The sequence below is a fragment of the Patagioenas fasciata genome, chromosome 3 (assembly GCF_037038585.1).
Source record: "Patagioenas fasciata isolate bPatFas1 chromosome 3, bPatFas1.hap1, whole genome shotgun sequence".
NCBI lineage: Eukaryota > Metazoa > Chordata > Aves > Columbiformes > Columbidae > Patagioenas > Patagioenas fasciata.
Window position 1 is genome coordinate 25,822,237 of NC_092522.1, and position 19,092 is coordinate 25,841,328.

The following is a 19,092-nucleotide window of genomic DNA, read 5'->3' on the forward strand; positions in this document are numbered from 1 at the left end:
AAGCTCAGAGGGTTTTGATCAGTGGTGCATAGTCTAGTTGAAGGTCTGTAGCCAGTGGTGTTCCCTGAGGGTCAGTCCTGGGTCCAGTCTTGTTCAACCTGTTCATCAGTGAGCTGGGTGAAGAGACTGAGTGCACCCTCAGCAAGTTTGCTGATGTTACAAAACTGGGAGGAGTGGCTGATGCACCAAAAGCCTGTGCTGCCATTCAGCGAGATCAGGGCAGTGTGGAGAGTTGAGTGAAGAGCATCCTAATTAAGTTCAATAAAGGCAAGTGTAGGGTCCTGCACCTGGGGAGGAATAACCCCAGGCACCAGTACAGACTGGGAGTTGACTTGCTGGAAAGCAGCACTGCAGAGAAGGACCTGGTAGTCCTGGTGGACAACAAGTTAACCATGAGTGAGCACTGTGCCCTTGTGGCCAAGAAGGCCAATTGTATCCTGGGCTGCATTAGGAAAAGCGTGACCAGCAGATCGAGAGAGGTTCTCCTGCCCCTCTGCTCTGCCCTGCCCTGGTGAGGCTGCATCTGCAGTACTGCATCCAGTTCTGGGCTCCCCAGTTCAAGAAAGACAAGGAACTATTGGAGGGAGTCCAGTGGAGAGCTACAGAACTGGTCAGGGGACCAGATCATCCCTTATACAAGGAAAGGCTGCTAGAGCTGGGTCTGTTTAGCCTGGAGAAGAGAAGGCTGAGAGGGGATCTTATCAATGCTTATAAATATCTCAAGGGTGGGTGTCAAGAGGATGGGACCAGACCCTCTTCAGAGGTGCTCAACAATAGGATAAGAAGCAATGGGCACAGAGTGAAGCATAGGAAGTTGTGTCTGAATATGAGGAGAAACTTATCTACTTTGGAGGTGTCAGAGCACTGGAACAGGCTGCCCAGAGAAGTTGTGGAGTCTCCTTCTTCTCTGGAGACATTCAAGACCCTCCTGGACACATTCCAGTGCAATCTACTCTAGGTGAACCTCCTTTGCAGGTGGGTTGGACTGGATGATCTTCAGAGGTCCCTTCCAACCCCAACCATTCGGTGATTTGGTAATTCTTGGCTTTGAAATAATATTTTATTTTACTAAATAATTTCATGTTACCTTGCTTTCTTGCCACTGCATTGCAAACCGACTCATTTTAGCTGCACTGGAAATTATCAGAAATGTAAAGCAAAAGCTCTTCTTCTGGGCTTCAGCTATGTGTGGATAATATCTAGAATCATGGCTCCATCAAATGGAAATTTTTTTGTGTTGGTGTCCTCTTGTACCTGGCATTGGATTATGTTTAAGAAGTTATTCCAAACATCAATATTGCCTTCATTTTCTCTTGCTCGGTTGTACAATCATTTAAAAAATTGATTCTCTATTTTAAGTCTGTTAAAAGTATATCTGTAACTTGAGAAGCATCAGCTGAACTCGTATTCGAACTAATGCTTTTGGTAAATGGATTTCATGGCATCAATTCTGCTGAAGCTGTATTATTTTAGCATGACTTGAAATTTGCTTGGGATATTTCAGACTTTGATTTTTATTTTTTTTTTTTTTTTCTGGAAACCATTAGTTCTAATGACTTGACTTGAATTAGAGGGAACATTTTGTTTGCTATTTTTCTAGGTTGTATTTTGAATGTGCAGTTAAAATCTGGTGACAAACTTTTCAGCTGAGTAGCTGAAACTTTGCTGTTAGGTAGTTAGCTGAAGAGTTTATCCCTAGTTTGAGATTTTATTTTACAGGTTATTTTTGAAGCCTTAGCTTCAAAACTTTGTGTGGTAAAAGCTCCTAAGCAAACGACTCAGCTAAATGCTGATGCATTATGGAATATTTTAGTATATCTGCATCTTATCAGATAACAAACTGCAGTACAGCTTTTCTGTTTTATGTTGTGAGTGCATGCATACCTCAGAGTAGTATTACTCTTAGGCAGACGTATCTAACCTCTGCACAGAAACATTCTGTAATGCTTTTTGCAAATTAATTCACATACTGATTTATTAAAATTGGGGATTCTCTCTGTTTTATTTTGTGTGGGTTCTTTTGTTTTGGTTTTTTCCTTCTACCATCTTGTCTTCTGCTTCTTGATTATTTCCCGTGTTATTTAATTAGGTGGCACTTCATGTCACTTCTGAGAGACAAATACTATTTTCCTGTAACATTACGTTGTCCATGGTTATTCTTCCTTACTCCTGGAGTTAGCAGGCACTAGTTGCAAAAGGCGGCCTTGATGTTTTGTTACTTTTTCAAAGAAAAGAGGCAAGTTAGCACTGTGTTTAGGTAGATCTTTTTTTTTTCTCCAAAAAACCCACCAACTTTTAAAGCACAGGTAAGCACTCAGAGTAACATTGTCACATTTCATATACTTATTAAGTTTTGCTTGAGTAATCAAGGGTGTTTGTTTTAGTGTGAACTAGTGAAAACAATAACAACACATTTCACAGACTTTTTGTAGATGCAAATACTTTAGAAATGTTTTGTTCTTCTCAGTTCGAAAAAAATACATTAAAATCTGGTAGCAGTGAGAAATTATAAGACATACTTTATGTATGATAACCCTCCCATTGTGGCTTTTGTTCCGAGTCATAATTGAAGGATCTTCTCTATACCAGATCCTAGAAGCAAAAAAAAAATTCAAATGAAGTGTGTTGCTTAAGTTTAGTGCAGTTAACCTAATGAGACTGGCTGATCTATTTGTACTAAAAATTGGACTCATTATAATTATTAATATATCAAGAAGTCTCCTGTACCTTTTCTAGAACTTTAATTCATTTTTGCAAGACTTTCTGAGGTCTATCAAAAATCTTTTAATTTTATAAAGGGCATAGTAGGTATAACAGGAAGTACAGAACAGTGACAGGACAGAGCAGAAATGGAACCTCGTGTAGCAGAAACGGAACCTCGTGTAGTGTTCATTCCATTAAACTGAGTGGAACAGAACACTTACGGGAACTCTTTTTGTTGATTTTAATATTTGGTTAGAAGCAATTTGAGCTCTAATTTATAATCTACACGTATGTGGGACTCTGAAGATGAGTATTATCTGGAGAATTGAGGGTTGTGATGTATCTTTCTTCCAACACTCTTAGTAAATATTAATGGAAGCGTTCACGTTTATCTTAGATTAATTTGAAGCTAGATTTCTGACAATATGCAGCTTTTTGTAATACTGTACGTAAGGTGAAAAAGGGAAATCAAAACACAGAAAGAAGTATACTCTTTGGAGAACCTTTTGCCTCCAGATCTATTGAGAATTTTTAACAGCAGAATGGGAAAAACAAAATCAAATTAGGCTTTTATCTGGGAAAAACAAAATCAAATTAGGCTTTTATCTGGACAAAACTGGATGAAAAACAGAAATACAGGCAGCCTGTTCAACAAGGCTGTGTGAAATGTGAGTTGAGTAAAACTGAGTAACAAATGAACAGGTTTTTCTTCTCTGGTGCCCTTAAAACCATTGTTGAGACCTCTTGATTTCTCTGTAGATTCTCTTCAAAGTCATCCTTCTTATATGAAAATAAGAGAAAACAAATGTTGATTTAGCTCCTTATATTCTGGAAAATATGTAGCTCAAGTTATACTCACACATTCTGTCAGATATGGAGGGAGAGTTTTATTCTTTGAAAGAATATTCAGAGTTTTATTCACTTCTGTCTAGCTAAACAAAGTTCTTTCATGTTTAGAAGCTTCTTGTTCCATCTGGTGATACAAAAGCAAGGACTGCTATATTGTTTTGCTAGAATTTTTTTTTTTTTTTTTTTTTAATTCTGGTGACCTGGTACCTGTTGGTTCACCCAGAAAGTATTTTATGTTTGCTTTACACATGTTTCAGCTATGTGTGTACAATTAAAATTGAACTGGAGGTAGTAATTTAACGTACCTTTGTTATGCCTCTTTCTTTTTTAAGGCATGTTTCGTTTACCGATGTGAATTCAATAGCTCGCTATCTCGCTAGAGTTGCTGGTTCTGCAGGATTGTATGGTTCGAATCTGTTGGAACACACTGAGGTGAGAAGGAATCATGACTGTCTTTTTTTTCTTCCTTTTTCTCATTTTTTTCTCCTTTGGACTATGATAATTTTTTTTTTTTTTAATTGTTTATTTGGGTTTAGGAACTTGTGTCTGTTCTTCTGCATTTTAGTGTTAGAGAGATTCCAATTATGTGGGATGCTGAGAGGGTTTTGTTTTCTTAAGCTTGCTTCTTTTTCTAAAGAAGTGTCGTAAATGTGAGCATTGGAAATGTTGACTTTTCCCACCCCTGCAACAGCAACTCCTAACCTGACAGTTCACAAATATTCAGGTTGGAGGGTGATAGCTTCACTTTCCTCAGCTCTGTTTCCATCAGTTGCTACCTTGTAACACTTCAGTATGACACCACAAACACTGTATGGCATCGAAATACTGAATTAGTTTTTGCTGTAATGATGGACAAAACCCTGACCCTGATTCATTTAGTGAGATGTGGCGAGACATCACCACATGGATGAACTGTTCCCTCCTGCAAAATCCTGTATTCTCTAATGCTTCCCTAATGGTGCCATGAGGGCACCACAGTTTTTGTGCCAGAGAGGGAGCTTTTTTGATCTTCTTGCTTACATAGCTTACAAAAAGTTACTAGGAACTGTGGATATGATATGAAATGAAATGAGAGGGAATTCTTCCTGAGTCCAGCTCAGAATAATCATATGCTGAATTTTAAGTTGGTAGCTGAAACTAACAGATAAATTGAATTTTATTTCCTCTGAAATTGGGGGAGGAACTGAACGTCAGGTCTTTTCTACAACTAGTTGAAACTAATAGTAATCTCTCTTCAGCCCTTACAGCTGGTCTCAAGGAAAGTGTTGTCTTAGTATATTGCATGTAAGGCATTTAAAAAGTGGTAGGTTATCTTGTGGCTACTTAAGCTTTCTGACCAAAAACCTTGGTTTTAAGTTAAGCCCCCAGACCTCTGCAAGCACACTTTCAAGGCTGACATTTCTGATAAAATACTTCTTTCCACTTCTGCATCTTTCGAAAATAACATTGTACTTTGAGAAGTGCAGTGACAGCTGCATTTGTGGTGCAAATATTTAGGAGCATAACTGCAAATGGCTGAACTGAATTCTGTGGTGGTGTAATTACATCTGTGCCTGCCACATTGGCTTGAATATTGGAAGGATTCCTGCTGCAGTTTACAGAACACTTGCACATGAAATAGGAACAGAGGACTAGAAGAGACAGTCTCTTACACAGTTGAGGGATTCCATTTGTAGACAGGGCTACACTATTAACCAAGGACTTGATTTTTGTTTGTTTGTTTGTTTGTTTTTGTTTTGTTTTGGTGCTTGTTTTTGTTTATGTACTGAGATGTGTTTCCTTTCATGGGGTAAGACTTTTGCAGAAGTGGGAGGGAAATGAGGTGGGGGAGGGACTTGATTTCTTCAAATCTAAAAGGCGATGAGGCAGAGAAGATAGCAACTGAGGGGAAAATGGTATACTTAGTAGCAGTAGCGGGAAGATCAAATAGGTCACAAAAGTAACCTAAATCTAAATAAAGGACAATGACGATTATTATGTACTATATGAGATAAATAAGTACCTAAGAACCGCTGATTATTTTTTTACCAATGGGAATAGCTTCAATAAGTTGGTATTTTCAGCAGTTAGAATGCATCCTGAAGGAAGAAATTAATCATTTAGTATAGTTCTGGGTTTCGGTATATTTTATTTTAAAAGTTATTTAAATATAAATTATTATTTATTCTCCAATATATTTAATGCTAATATTCCAACTAATATTTTCTGTTCAGCTATTAAATGGATTGTATATTGCTTCATTTTTTAACATGCTTCTTTCTGCTTCTTAACTTTGTCTTATATCCCTTGAAATAGATTGACCATTGGCTGGAGTTCAGTGCTACAAAGTTATCTACCACCAGCCAGTTTCTTTCAGCAGTCCAAGAGCTCAATCACTGTCTGTCTCTGAGGACCTACTTAGTCGGAAACTCACTGAGTCTCGCAGACTTGTGTGTCTGGGCTGTGCTAAAAGGTATCAGTGTATGTTCTAGCTTTCATTGGCTTGAAATCTGTGTATACCAGGAGTCCTCAAATTTCTTTGTTGTGGTTGCTAGTAGCAACTCTTAGATGTACGCCAGACTATATACTATTGTGCATACTGCTTTGACCTGTGCATTGCTAGTGATGGGAATAGTGCAGCTTAAGAAACTCTTATTTTTCTTAAATGGTTGTTATATTTGGAAATTTATAGGCTGTAATTATAGATGGAATATTTTTAACTACTTATGTGTTAACTATAAGAGTGTCTTTTTGTTACCTACTGGCTAAATATGAACATTTTCTGTGGCTCAAAATTTTGGATTAAATATTTAAATTATTTTGTAATACAGCATAAAATTACATACACAGACCTTTCCATGACATTATCTTAGTAAATTTCTTTGGTATTTAGTTTGAATTATTGAAAGAGGTGTATGTTACTGTGTTAAATACCTTTCAGAGGTTAAATGAAGCTTTGATGATCTTTTTTATGGGTTTTGTTTTTATATTCTCTTAGATATATGTCTAAAATTGATAGCTGTCAGTCTACCATTCAATGTAACCAAATTCCTCTTGAAAGTAAACTGCATATTCAAGATTAGTAGCTAACATCTTCTGGTATTTTTTCAAAGTTGGTGCTCTTCCAAAAAATCCAAAGGGACTGTACTACTTGGATTTTTTTTTTCTGCATCAGAATATTTTTAGTGAAGCTGCGAGCCTTGAAAATTAGACTATGGGATTACAGCCCCTCCAAAATAAAGCGTAGTACTGATACATGCTTCACTTCTGATGAAGCTTAGAAAACATCAGATGTAGACACACTAGAGGGATATCCTATATTTCTGTCTTGAAAAAAAAAAAAGTTGGCATTAATTATGAAGTTGGTGATAAAAAGAAAAATGTATGTTCGTCAGTCCCACCCCACATTCTCCTTTCATGACTCCAAGAAAGAATGCAGTATGTTTTCAATTTGGAGGGAGTCTTTATATTTAATTTGCTTTAGAAGGACTTGTATCCCCATGACTAAATGCCTTTTCAGAAGAGAGCATAAGTAGATTTTTTAAAATCATAATTCATTTTTGTCCTAAAAATTGCTGTTGCTAATAATTTCATTTTTATAATCTAATAGCTTGAAAAACAATTTGTTTTCTAACAGATAATAACATATGGCAAGAGCAATTACAGCAAAACAAAGCTCCTGTCCATGCAAAGCGATGGTTTGGCTTTCTTGAGGTACAGCCTGCTTTTCAGTCAGTGGGAGCCAAGTGGGCTTCTGGTACACCAAAGGTTAAAATGGTAAGATATGCTCAGATCCTCTGGAGAGAGCAGTTTTATTTGTGTGAATACAGTATAAGATTTTGGTTTAAGTTAGAGAATTAAAAGGAATTAAATTTAATGGAATCAGTTATACAGTAAATTCCATTTTTGAAAACTCGTTTAGATATAAAGCTGTCACTTTCATGTTTAAAAAGGTATGAGTGGATGAGTGGTGTTGTCCAATACTTAAACGTAATAATGTGAAAATGACCCCTCTTAATCAGCACTGCTCTTTAGGTATATTGTTTGCTTTTTCTAAGAGGATTTTGAGATCCTAATAGACCTGCAAAGATTTCAGTCTTCAGTTGATGGAACTTGTTGATCGCATTCAGGTTAAGAACACTAAGATGTAAAAACTTGTCTAGCAACTGTTTTATTCTATGGAATAAATTAAACAACTTGGTGCAACTTTTCAGTCCTAGATCACATTTGAAGACAATATAACTTGAAACTCCAGAATTAAACTTGTTTCGATGTACTAGAAATAATGTGAAAGTTGTGAAGAGATGAATTTGTGGTCCAACGCAGCAGCTTTTTGTTGTCTGGATTGTAAGAAGACCTTGGTGCAGAAGCTATTATCTAGAGTTTCATATCTGATTTACAGCTAATGTAGTCTGTAATTATGTCTGTTAATTTTTAAGGCAACAGAAAAGAAAGCAGATGTCGGGAAGTTTGTTGAGCTTCCTGGTGCAGAGATGGGAAAGGTCATTGTAAGATTTCCTCCTGAAGCAAGTGGGTAAGAAACAAATGCTTTGCGAAGGTTCTATTTGTGCTTTTTCTTTCAAAAAAACCAACGTGTGCTTTGGTGAAGGTGTTAATCAGCTCATCAAACAAGACTTTTAAGCCAGATGAGTATTTAAAGCTTTGTCCACATCTGCATTATGGTTTTATGTTTACTTCTTGTCTACAGCTCATTACAGTGTACCCTGAACTTGGAATAGGGAGGTTAGTTGCCAGCAGGTGACATGGTGCTGCTTAGCGGAGGATGAGGAGATGCAGAAGGGATGGCATTTGCTCTGATGTGTAGATATGGTCTTGATGAATTGAGTGAAAGGACTCTTGGCTCTTCTCAAGGAAGCTTAGGTTTGAGAAAGGAAAGGTGTATAGGTTAGGAAGCTTGACACCAAATGCATGATGGAGGCCTTTGGCCCCAGAGTCCAGACTGTGTGTAGTCCCAAAACACAAACTCCTTAAAGACCATAGAGTGAAGATGTGATGAGCCAGTTTCATAAATACAATTTTCAGACAGCTTTCAATTGTCCGGTTTTTTTTAGAATTGCCTGATGAGCTGTAAAATTTCCATGATTGCATTTTTTCATTAAACTGGCTGTTCAGCATCATATGACTTCTGTAGTAGTGTTCTTAATCTGTTAGCCCAGTATAAACTGTTGTTTACATTTCATGAGTTATGTATTATGTACATATATGTGTATAGCACATATTGCACTCTTTTGAATGTGGTAGGTTAAGATTATCTGGTAGCAACTACTGAGTATCATCAACAGTTGGCTTAAGTTAGTCTGTAAATTGCAGTCCTATATTTATATCTATGGTTTCACTCTAATTTACAGATTTAGGTATTTTTATTAGTTAACTACTGAATTTGTGGTAAAAACCCCATAATCTACTTTTATAAATGTACACTATTTCACCAGATATCCCAAGCTGAACTAGTGCTGATGTATGTATTTATTTCTATTTTCCCTTTCAGATATCTGCATATCGGTCATGCCAAAGCTGCTCTACTAAATCAGCACTACCAAGTTAACTTTAAGGGAAAACTTATTATGAGATTTGATGACACAAATCCAGAAAAAGAGAAAGAAGACTTTGAAAAGGTATGATAAGAGATCAGGGAAATCCATTCACTGTATAGCTAATTTAAAGGTAATTGACATACAGATCTGCTCTTGCACACTTTTTTTCACTAGTTTTTTATGGTACCAGTATTACACTTAAGTCTGATACTTGGAAAATGTTTCCATCATCTTTACCTTTTTAAGCTTAAAGCCCTTTTATTGGTAGTTTATTTCTGCCCTTTTTCCCATGTTTATTTTCCAGTATGTACTCTTGCAATATGTTCTTGGTTTCATTGTATAAACACATCTTAGTCCGTTACAAGTAATTTGTTTCAGCTTTCATCTCTTTTTCTTGTCCTGCCTCTTTCTTCAAGTTGTCTAAGTCTGATCTCATATAATTAAATGCTGTGAATTAATGATAACTGCCTGCCTCTCTTTCATGCATGTCATATTATTCTTATGGCTTCCTGGACAATGAAGCATTAAAAACACCACATCTGGCAGGAAGAGGATAGAGGTTTAAGAAAACTAAGTGTCCTGAATATTACAGCATACATTTTAACACCTTGCAGGTTATTCTTGAAGATGTGGCAATGCTGCACATCAAGCCAGACCAGTTTACATATACCTCAGATCACTTTGAAACAATAATGAAATATGCTGAGAAACTTATTCAAGAAGGGAAGGCGTATGTGGATGACACTCCTGCTGAACAAATGAAAGCAGAACGTGAGCAAAGAATCGAATCTAAACACAGAAATAACTGTAAGACATCTTAAGTTTCTGTCTCACTTCCTTATCTTTTTAATTTGGCATCAAGACTTGATTTTTATTAACAAAGATGCATGAGATAAATAATTGTATATCTCTAAGGTCCTTTTAGGAACTTGGGAGTGTTTGGTGATCTGTTTTACAAGGCTGGAATAAGTGTACATTTAGACAGGTGAAGGAGACTTGTGTATGTATGAATTCATCAGTATTCATTACCACTTTTAAAAAATTCAAAATATAAAATGTGTGAAAATGAATTTCAGTACCTAAAGAGAGGGGGTGATGTTGCTCTTTGTTACTGCAGTAGTAAAACATGGTTCTATATCAACTTCATAATACCATAGAAAATTATTTATTTTTATTGTTCTTAGGTGTTAATAAGAATCTACAAATGTGGGAAGAAATGAAAAAGGGAACAGAATATGGACAAACCTGTTGTCTACGAGCAAAAATAGATATGAGTAGTAACAATGGGTGTATGAGGGATCCAACACTTTATCGTTGTAAAAACCAGCCTCACCCACGTACTGGAAGTACCTACAAGTATGTCCACTTCCACCATGTGTGCCCTCTGATTTTTGCACTTTTCAGGATGTTTACCGTTCCTTAGTAAAATTACTATATTGTGCGTAGAAGTAAGCTTACCCAGTTGTTCAAGGCTATGCTTGAGTGCTTATTTGAAACCTCTGTTTCCAGCTATACAACTCCCTTTTTGCAAACATTGATTTAACATTTGTATAATAATAAAGCTATGTCTATGGGTAGGGGTTTGTTTTAAGCATGAAAGCTTTGCACGTTATTCAATCAACTAATTATTCTTCTTGGCACTTAGGGAAAACAACCGCTATAAGTCAGCATTTCGTGTGTTTGAGAAGAGCAGTAGCAGTGTAGGATTTATTTATTTTTTTTTTAAAGTTTTGAATATTAAGGCTATGATCAATTAATTTATTGAAGGCTTTCTTTGTTTTAAAAGTGTATTGCCCTCTGGGTCTTTTTATGGAGAATTTACTGTGTATGTGCTATTTTAGTCTTGACCTGAAAGTTTTCAGGATAGATATAATATATAAATATGAATTATGCTTAGTTTAAATATTTGCATGGGAGGACAGTGTTTTGTTCTTCTGCCCTACTAATTGGAGCTTTTTTCTCAGGGTTTATCCCACATATGACTTCGCCTGCCCCATTGTTGACAGTATTGAAGGTGTCACACATGCATTGAGAACAACTGAATACCATGACAGAGATGAACAATTCTACTGGATCATTGAGGCACTGGGCATTAGGAAACCATATATATGGGAGTATAGCCGGCTAAACCTCAACAACACTGTGCTCTCCAAGAGAAAACTTACGTGGTTTGTCAACGAAGGGCTTGTGGATGGATGGTATGTGGTTGTAGTTCAGCATTGTTCCTTTGGATGCTCATGACTGATGCATACATTCTCTGTTTTGGACAGCGGTTAAGACATCAAAGCAGCATGAATGAATATTTAAACACTATTTAAGAGCATAGATTAATTACATTGGCTTCTGCACGCACCATGTATCTGCTTACTACTTTACGGTAACTGTGTACATATGTGTTCATATCCTGTAGTGAAGAGAATGTAGCTTATTTTTGGACTTTGGCTTTTACTGCTGATGCTACTTACACATTTTCCACTCTGAGTCATCAGAGACATTCCTGAGCAATGCCACAAGGGGGCCTGAATTGAAAAACTACTGGTGCTGTCCATCTAGTCAAATCCATCCTACTTCCCTCCCACCTGCCCTCCCTCCATTCTTTCTTTCCTTTTTTTTTTTTTTTTCATGTTAACTGGATTTCTGCAGATGGTTTTCAGTGACCTAGTAGCCGAAGTATTTTCCTAGAAAGGGGGTGAGCTGTGGGTTTACAATTCTGCAAGAAATTTGCAGTCTAGAGAGGCTCCTTTTTTCATTCCCACACTGGGCCAGCTGTGGGAGCACAGAGTTTGAAGTTCTCTCCTCATAGCATAGGAGTCTGAAGAAATCCATGGATAATGCTAAACCAGACAACCCCTTGTAGTGTTTTTTCCTGGGCTGGTTTTAGTAATTCTGTGTTCAGCCTATGGGACCATCATTTTACACAAGTTCCTAGGCTGCCTGGTTGTCTTACTAAGGTGTGCCAGGTGTGCTTATTTTGTTGGTTTAATTTTTCAGTTGTGATGGAAGCTTGTATTCCTAGCTTATGCATGGAGCCAGAAGAAAATCTTCACCATACATTTGGTATGAATAAGAGCTCAGTCTTTTCAGTTAGGTCTTCTCATCTAGCTCTTAATTCCCACAAGCGAAGGTGAACTTTTCCTGTGTGGCAGTATTAGTGAAGTTTTTGATCAGTCTAATAGGTAGAATCTAACATGTGATACTGATGTAACATCTTTTCCTAACAGGGATGACCCAAGATTTCCCACTGTGCGTGGTGTCCTAAGAAGAGGCATGACAGTTGAAGGGCTAAAACAGTTTATTGCTGCTCAGGTGGGTGTTCTCTTCTGATTCTTTGACTCTCACTTGGTAAGGACAAGTTTTTGTAAAGTTTCAGTTGAAGTACAACATGCAGAAACACGCAACAACATGCAACACCACACTATAACATGCAATGACACATAACACGCAAAACCACACAAGAACACACATCAACACGCAACACCATGCAACACACAATGACATGCAAGAACATACAACACACAAAAACATGCAGCAACATGCAACACACAAGAACATGCAAGGACACATAACAACACACAACTTGCAACACCACGTAGCACCATGCAACACCATGTAACATGCAACACACAACAACACACAATACCATGCACCACACAACACCATGCAAGCCATTTTGCAAGCTCAGTGTGTATTTCTAAACTGTTTAGATGAATGCCAATGGTAGAGGGTTTGTGGTCTTTGAAGGACCTTTTTTAAAATGGGTTTAATAGCCTGAATATTTATATTAACATGGGATTTGTTTGTTTGTTTTTTCTAGGGCTCCTCTCGATCTGTCGTGAATATGGAGTGGGATAAAATTTGGTCCTTTAACAAAAAGGTATGTGCTTACTTGAATTTGTTGCTACTCCTGATGTTCTCTTTCTGGGATGTGTAGAGAATCCAGCATTCATTGGAGTGCTTCTCACAACAAGTAGCAGTTGCAATATGTTGCATTTGGCACACTTTCAGGAAAATGGAATGTCCCCCCCTTTCTAACCCAAACTAGCACTAATCCTATTAATTCTCTTATACCAATACTTACTTGCCTTACTTAGTAGTACGAGGAAAGTTTATGATATTTGCTGTAAATCTGATATGAAAACTGCATTTCATTTTTCTGCTTTCAAGCTGCGAGCTATCTGTAAGAAGGTATTACTTAATGCTTTTTACCTTAGCATATAGCTTACAGTGCTGTAAGCATACATAGCATAAGCTATCATTTTGCAGCTTCATAGCACAGTCACATTTGCTTATATAACAGGAGCTCTACAAACCCACTGAAAATGCATTATTCCTAGTTTTAAAGGCTGCCCATTTCTGGTTTGGCTTATTTGTTAATGTAAACACAAATCTTATTCAATTTGAGTCATGTTGGCCACTTTTCCTTTCTGTGGCTAAAGGACTAATGTGTTGGGCATGCTGCCTATGTAGGTAAAGCCAGCACTGCTGATGTTTCTGACCAAATGTCAAAGAAGGAATATTGCATCTTGACATGGCTAGTTGCTTTCTGGCAGCGGATGCTTGGACACTATAATAAGGCGAATTGTTATAATGCTGATTGCATATTTTGTGTGATTGTGGAAACACCTGTTATTTTGCATTGGGATTTCTGCTTGGTTTTGCTTAGATAGTACCCAGATCTGTTCATTTAAGTAGTTATTGCTTGTCTGGCATGTGTCTTTGTATTACTTCATGTATTTTGCATTTGGTCTGCTACATACGAAAGGTTTATGAATTGGTTCTTTCTGTTGCTGCATAAATAGGACTAAGAATTGGATATTAGGCAAAAATCCACAATGGACTGCCAGGGCTTTTTTTTTTAATTGGCTTTTCAACTGAATTTCTTAGACCTCTGGCTCAACTCCTTGGACAGAACCATATTTATTAGCTAATTTTATTTACATGTACTTGTGCAGATAGTTTGCAATCTGCAATACCCGCAAAACCAGTTGCATGTGTGAGAGCTCTTATTTTATATAGTATGCTGTAATTATGCTACTGACTTTTTAATATCTGTCATCTGAGGAAGGTTTGGGTGTTTTAATGAGTAAAATAAAGAGCTTGGTAATAACATTGTAAAATTCAGTCATTTAGTTATCAAAATTATGATATAAAAACACACACCTGTATTTTGAGATAAACACACGAGTCCTTTTTTAAAGTGTGTCTCTAACATTTAGGAGTCTGACTTCAGTGATTATGAACTTGCAAATGTGTGACTTCTTAGAAGTATGTCATTGTATCACCTTACTTGCTAATGTCAAGCAATTAGATGCTAAATATTTTTTTCTAAAATTGCCGTGTAGTTTTTCACTTGAGCAGGAATAAACTAAGGAGAAGAAAAGTCACCTTATATTAACAAAAGCGGGTGTTTTCCTTTGTGTTAGTTTCCAGTTACACTGGTAGATCTCTGATACTCCTTTTGGACCTAGACATCTGTTTTGCTTGAATTATGTTTTTAAGCGCTTCTGAACAGTTTGTCAAACCAATATTTCAGGTATGAAAAATGCTGTGAAAAACTACATCAGCTGAGTTTGAAAATCGACAATAAAGGCATAGGAAGACATTTTAGTGGTATCTTTTTCTTGCCAAACTCACGTTGCAGAAATTCTGATGAAGTCCACATTATGGTATTGCCTTATTATAGTATCTAATGTGTCTGTATTAAAAGCGCAGACTTAATTGATACTTCCTCTGTAACCAGATCTGTCCCTCATTCTGCTGGAGTACTGACCTGGAAAATGAGTATGGGATCAGTTCTTGTGGTACTGCAAAAGGAATGAACTGGACTGCTAAATTACTGCTTTAAATTCAACTACCTAGAGATAAAGTTGTCCAGATGTAATGGCCGATGTGCATAATAAAACTACTAACAAAGTACATTTTGTTGTCTTCACTGTGAGGCATTAGCTCATAATTTTGGTTGCTTCTGGTGTCAGTAGGACCCTATCTCTAGTTTTTACTCAAAATATTTCAGTAGAGATGGGAAATGGTGAAGTATTACCACTGTTTTCTTGATATTCTCTTCTATAGATTTACGTTAAAGTAACATTAAAGCAAACACAAAAATGCAGTAACATGAAGAATACCAGTTAATATTCCTTTTTGGTGGTTGTTGTTTTATACAAAATCTTATTTCTGTCAGTGTCTTATAGTCATGATTCCCCCCTCATTTGTTTTCTATAGGTTATAGACCCAGTAGCACCTCGGTACACTGCTTTACTGAAAGATGCAGTGGTCCCAGTAAATATTCCTGAAGCTCAAGAGGAGATGAAAGAAGTGGCTAAACATCCAAAGGTTCTCCCTTTACTCTCTTAATATTCTTGTATTGCAGATCAGTCAGGCTGGAAGTACCTTGGCTTGGAACAGTCAGCAAGGAGAGTCCTGCTTTTAACTTGCTCAGACAGCATGAGATAAAACCAAGGTGTATTTTTTTTTCACAGAATTGTCAGAAAGTGGGCAACTACTGAATGTGTTTGTTGTGTTAAGCTGATGTGGGAAACTGCTTCTCTATATATATAGAGTGCATAGAGACAGTGCATTGAAAGGGCTCTCTTGGGAGTTTTCAGAAGGAGTGAGATATTACAAGTATGGAGTGATGCTCAGATAGTTTATATTATTGTTTGATGCTAACTTTCACAGAGAAGTTTAATTATAAAATTTTATTCAAGCTTTATGGCTATAATACAGTAGATACTGCTTATTCATAAGAGTGCTGAATGTAGGAGACTTTTAAAAAATAGTTTATAAAATTAGACTTACGTAGAGAAGAATGTATGTGTAGAGAAGAAGAATATTAACATGTTAATTCTACCCATCTCTGGATTTTTTTAATATGACTTTTAAATTTTGATAGCAAACAGTTATTATTAAAAGTTAAGACTTTGCTAATTTGATAGTTTTAGTATCCAGTAAACAGAATAAGAAGCTTTAAGAAGCCATGGATGTTACTGACCCAATTCTTTTTTGGTGCTACAGTTAGGAAAGATGCTTTCCTTTGAGTGTAGCATCTCAAGTGGTACTTAAGCCTCATTGAAAGCATCCTCTAGGTATCACACTTATAAACAAGTGAATATTGTTGAGGTTTTACATCATTTATGTGGTTTTATTTTGTTGCTCTGAGCGTTCCTGTTGCTATTTCTTCTAAGTGCGAGGTGAACATCTAGTTTGCCTTTTTCCCTGTGGCAGATAAACAAGGAAACAGGTTTTGAGCAGATGCAAGTGAGAATTGTGTCTCTACAAGAGTCAAGAAGTCTGAAGTTTGGTCAGATGCAAGCCAGAATATTAAAACATTCATATTAAAAATGCTTCCTCCAGTATATAATGAAGAAAGAACTGACCAGAAGAAACAAATCTCAAAACTCCTGCTCAGTTGAAAAAGTCAGAAGTTCTAGCTGTCTGCTTTTTTTTTAAGGTTTATCTCCATTGTTAGGTGATTTAAAGCTGAGTATTTTTAGTGTGATAAGCATGTATTTCCAGTGCCTATCTTTAAACATCTATGCAGCTGAGAGATGTTCCATATTTGTTTCTGTGTTAACTATATAAAAAAGCAAAAATTAGATTTATGAAATTATTTTTGAAGGGAATTTGCATAGCAAAATGGAAACTTGAGAAAAACTTAAGTTTTTTCTGTAATATCTTAAAGATGTATGAACCTTAAAGAAACAGGGTATGCTATCGGTTGTGTTGGAGCTAGTATTTGATAGGAGATAAGGTTTTTTTTTAGTGTGCTGTTAGAGAAACACTTGCAACACTTGTGAACCAGAAACCTGAGAGACTTGTGGAAGAGTACTGTAGCTTTGTGTTACTGTTGTTGTATGTCTTCTCTCTTCTATGTCTTCTGTGATAATTAAAGCAGTGTTGTGGCACTGCATTAAATTTAGTCAGGCTGTGTAAGTGACAGTGTCTTCTTTCAAATAAAAATCATTATTCACAGAATGCCGATGTTGGGTTGAAACCTGTGTGGTATGGCTCCAGAGTCCTGATCGAGGGTGCAGATGCAGAGACCCTGACAGAGGGAGAGGTGGTTACATTCATAAATTGGGGCAATATTATCATCACTAAATTGAACAGGTAACTAATACTGGGAGAGGAAATGTTTATTTGCTTTTCACCTTTTTAAAATATTTTTGTAATAGGTAGATTGAAACAGTAAAATACTTATAGTTGTCCATATATGTCTGTTCTATGATTCAGTTTATAAATATTTACTTTTATTTATTTTGCTGTGGATTTGGATCTGAAATCACCAGTCCTGATACTGTGTGTCCCTCTCATCCAGTGTTCTTCACATATCTGTGGTAGTATTTCCACTGTGAAACAGCATTTTCAGACACAAAACCAAAATTTAAAATCACAACAAAACAACACCAAACCAAACACCCCTCACCCCCCAACCAAAAACCAAACCAAAACACAACAACAAAAACAACCACCACCACCCACAAAAACAAACAAACCCAGAACCACAGAAGACTTGGAATTTTAACAGCTTTCACGCTATAACGAATAACCACTTTTACCTACTGAAAAACTACACCTATCAAAATCTCAGTTGCCAAACTGTTAAGGTGGGGGAAGGAGACCGTTGCCATCAGACTATCTTTGAAATGGTTGTGTTGAAACGGTGGCAGAATGGGGTGAGCTGGGATAGAGAACATAAAGCAAATAAGGAGAATTTTTTTTCCTCATGTTCTTTACTGTCTCTTTATGTTTAAGAAATCAAAACTGAAGGAGAACTTCAAGAATGAATACACTCTTTCCTACCTGTCTCCCACACTTCAAAAATGAACTCTGATCACTTGTATTTCAGTGAATCTGTTGATAGGGTGCAGTATAAACTGAGAACAAATCACTTAGGCTTTACTCTTATTAATTTCAGTTTTCCTGGTAATTTCTGTTTTCCTGTAGAAATTCAAGTGGAAAAATTGTGTCCATTGATGCCAAGTTGAACTTAGAGAATAAGGATTTCAAAAAAACAACTAAGATCACTTGGTTATCAGAAACTCCACGTGCACCACTCATCCCAACTGTCTGTGTTAATTATGAGCATCTGATCACTAAGCCAGTTCTAGGTAAAGATGAAGATTTCAAGCAATATATCAACCAAAACAGCAAGGTAAGTTATCTTCTTGTCCCCTTTATTCTACAAACCTTAATTTTGGGTTGTTTTTTTGCCATCGCTATGTCTAGTTACCTTTTTAAAAAAGCCTTAAGATTTCATTTGTCAAACAAGTAAATCATGCTGATATACCTAGTTTCCATTTAACCTCTCGTAATTACCAAGTTAAAATTTGACTTACATTTTTTCTCAGGTGTTACCTGACTTTTAAACATCTGTGACCAGCAGTTTGAGTTTTTATCTTGTGATATGGCATATTATTGCAAGTACTTGTTCTGCTGCCCCTGGAATTAACTAACATTTCAACACTTCCACAATCAGAAAATCACCGCTATCCGTCAACAGCTCTACTGTATGTCTTACTATTTGTTATGCACTGTTAGATTTGGACTGATTTATGTTAACACTTACAGCAAGAAGAACTGATGTTAGGTGATCCTTGCCTTAAGGATTTAAAAAAAGGGGACATCATACAGCTTCAGAGGAGAGGATTCTTTATTTGTGATCAACCATATGAGCCAGTGAGGTAAGCTGCCTGACAGTGGTCTAAGCAGACTTCACAGAATTTTCTTTAGCTTGCTGTATTTTAATGTTTTCGCACATGTATTGGCAAGAGTAAAGTTGCCTGCAAAAATTTTCACCTTTACTGTGACCATTCTGTGGAATATTTCTGTGGACTGGTGTCACTTTTAGCTTGTACATTCCTCCTTCTTCAGACCGTCTAAGGCAAGCACATTGAGCTTCTGGTGAACCCCAGCTAACTTGGACTTAGTAAAGAGATCATGGTTTCCTTCTAATTCCAAATATATAAATTAAGGAATAATGTTACAGAATAAAACAGGTGTTTGC

The 19,092-nt window shown here is 36.6% G+C and overlaps 1 protein-coding gene across 7 annotated transcripts in view; it reads left to right on the forward strand.

Annotated features, from left to right (window-relative positions):
• EPRS1 (glutamyl-prolyl-tRNA synthetase 1) overlaps nt 1-19,092 on the forward strand; it is a 39,321-nt gene that overhangs the window by 4,683 nt on the left and 15,546 nt on the right. For 4 of the 7 annotated variants that reach the window (XM_071805968.1, XM_071805971.1, XM_071805972.1 and 1 more), the window contains exons 3-17: nt 3,885-3,984; nt 5,848-6,004; nt 7,169-7,308; nt 7,971-8,065; nt 9,041-9,167; nt 9,701-9,893; nt 10,271-10,442; nt 11,051-11,284; nt 12,308-12,392; nt 12,901-12,960; nt 13,251-13,271; nt 15,309-15,419; nt 17,059-17,195; nt 18,033-18,240; nt 18,657-18,769. In XM_071805968.1, the coding sequence (XP_071662069.1) occupies nt 3,885-3,984; nt 5,848-6,004; nt 7,169-7,308; nt 7,971-8,065; nt 9,041-9,167; nt 9,701-9,893; nt 10,271-10,442; nt 11,051-11,284; nt 12,308-12,392; nt 12,901-12,960; nt 13,251-13,271; nt 15,309-15,419; nt 17,059-17,195; nt 18,033-18,240; nt 18,657-18,769 (1,953 nt within the window). The remainder of the gene's footprint in view (nt 1-3,884; nt 3,985-5,847; nt 6,005-7,168; nt 7,309-7,970; nt 8,066-9,040; nt 9,168-9,700; nt 9,894-10,270; nt 10,443-11,050; nt 11,285-12,307; nt 12,393-12,900; nt 12,961-13,250; nt 13,272-15,308; nt 15,420-17,058; nt 17,196-18,032; nt 18,241-18,656; nt 18,770-19,092) is intronic. The other 3 variants (XM_065833891.2, XM_065833893.2, XM_065833895.2) reach the window with 1 other exon arrangement.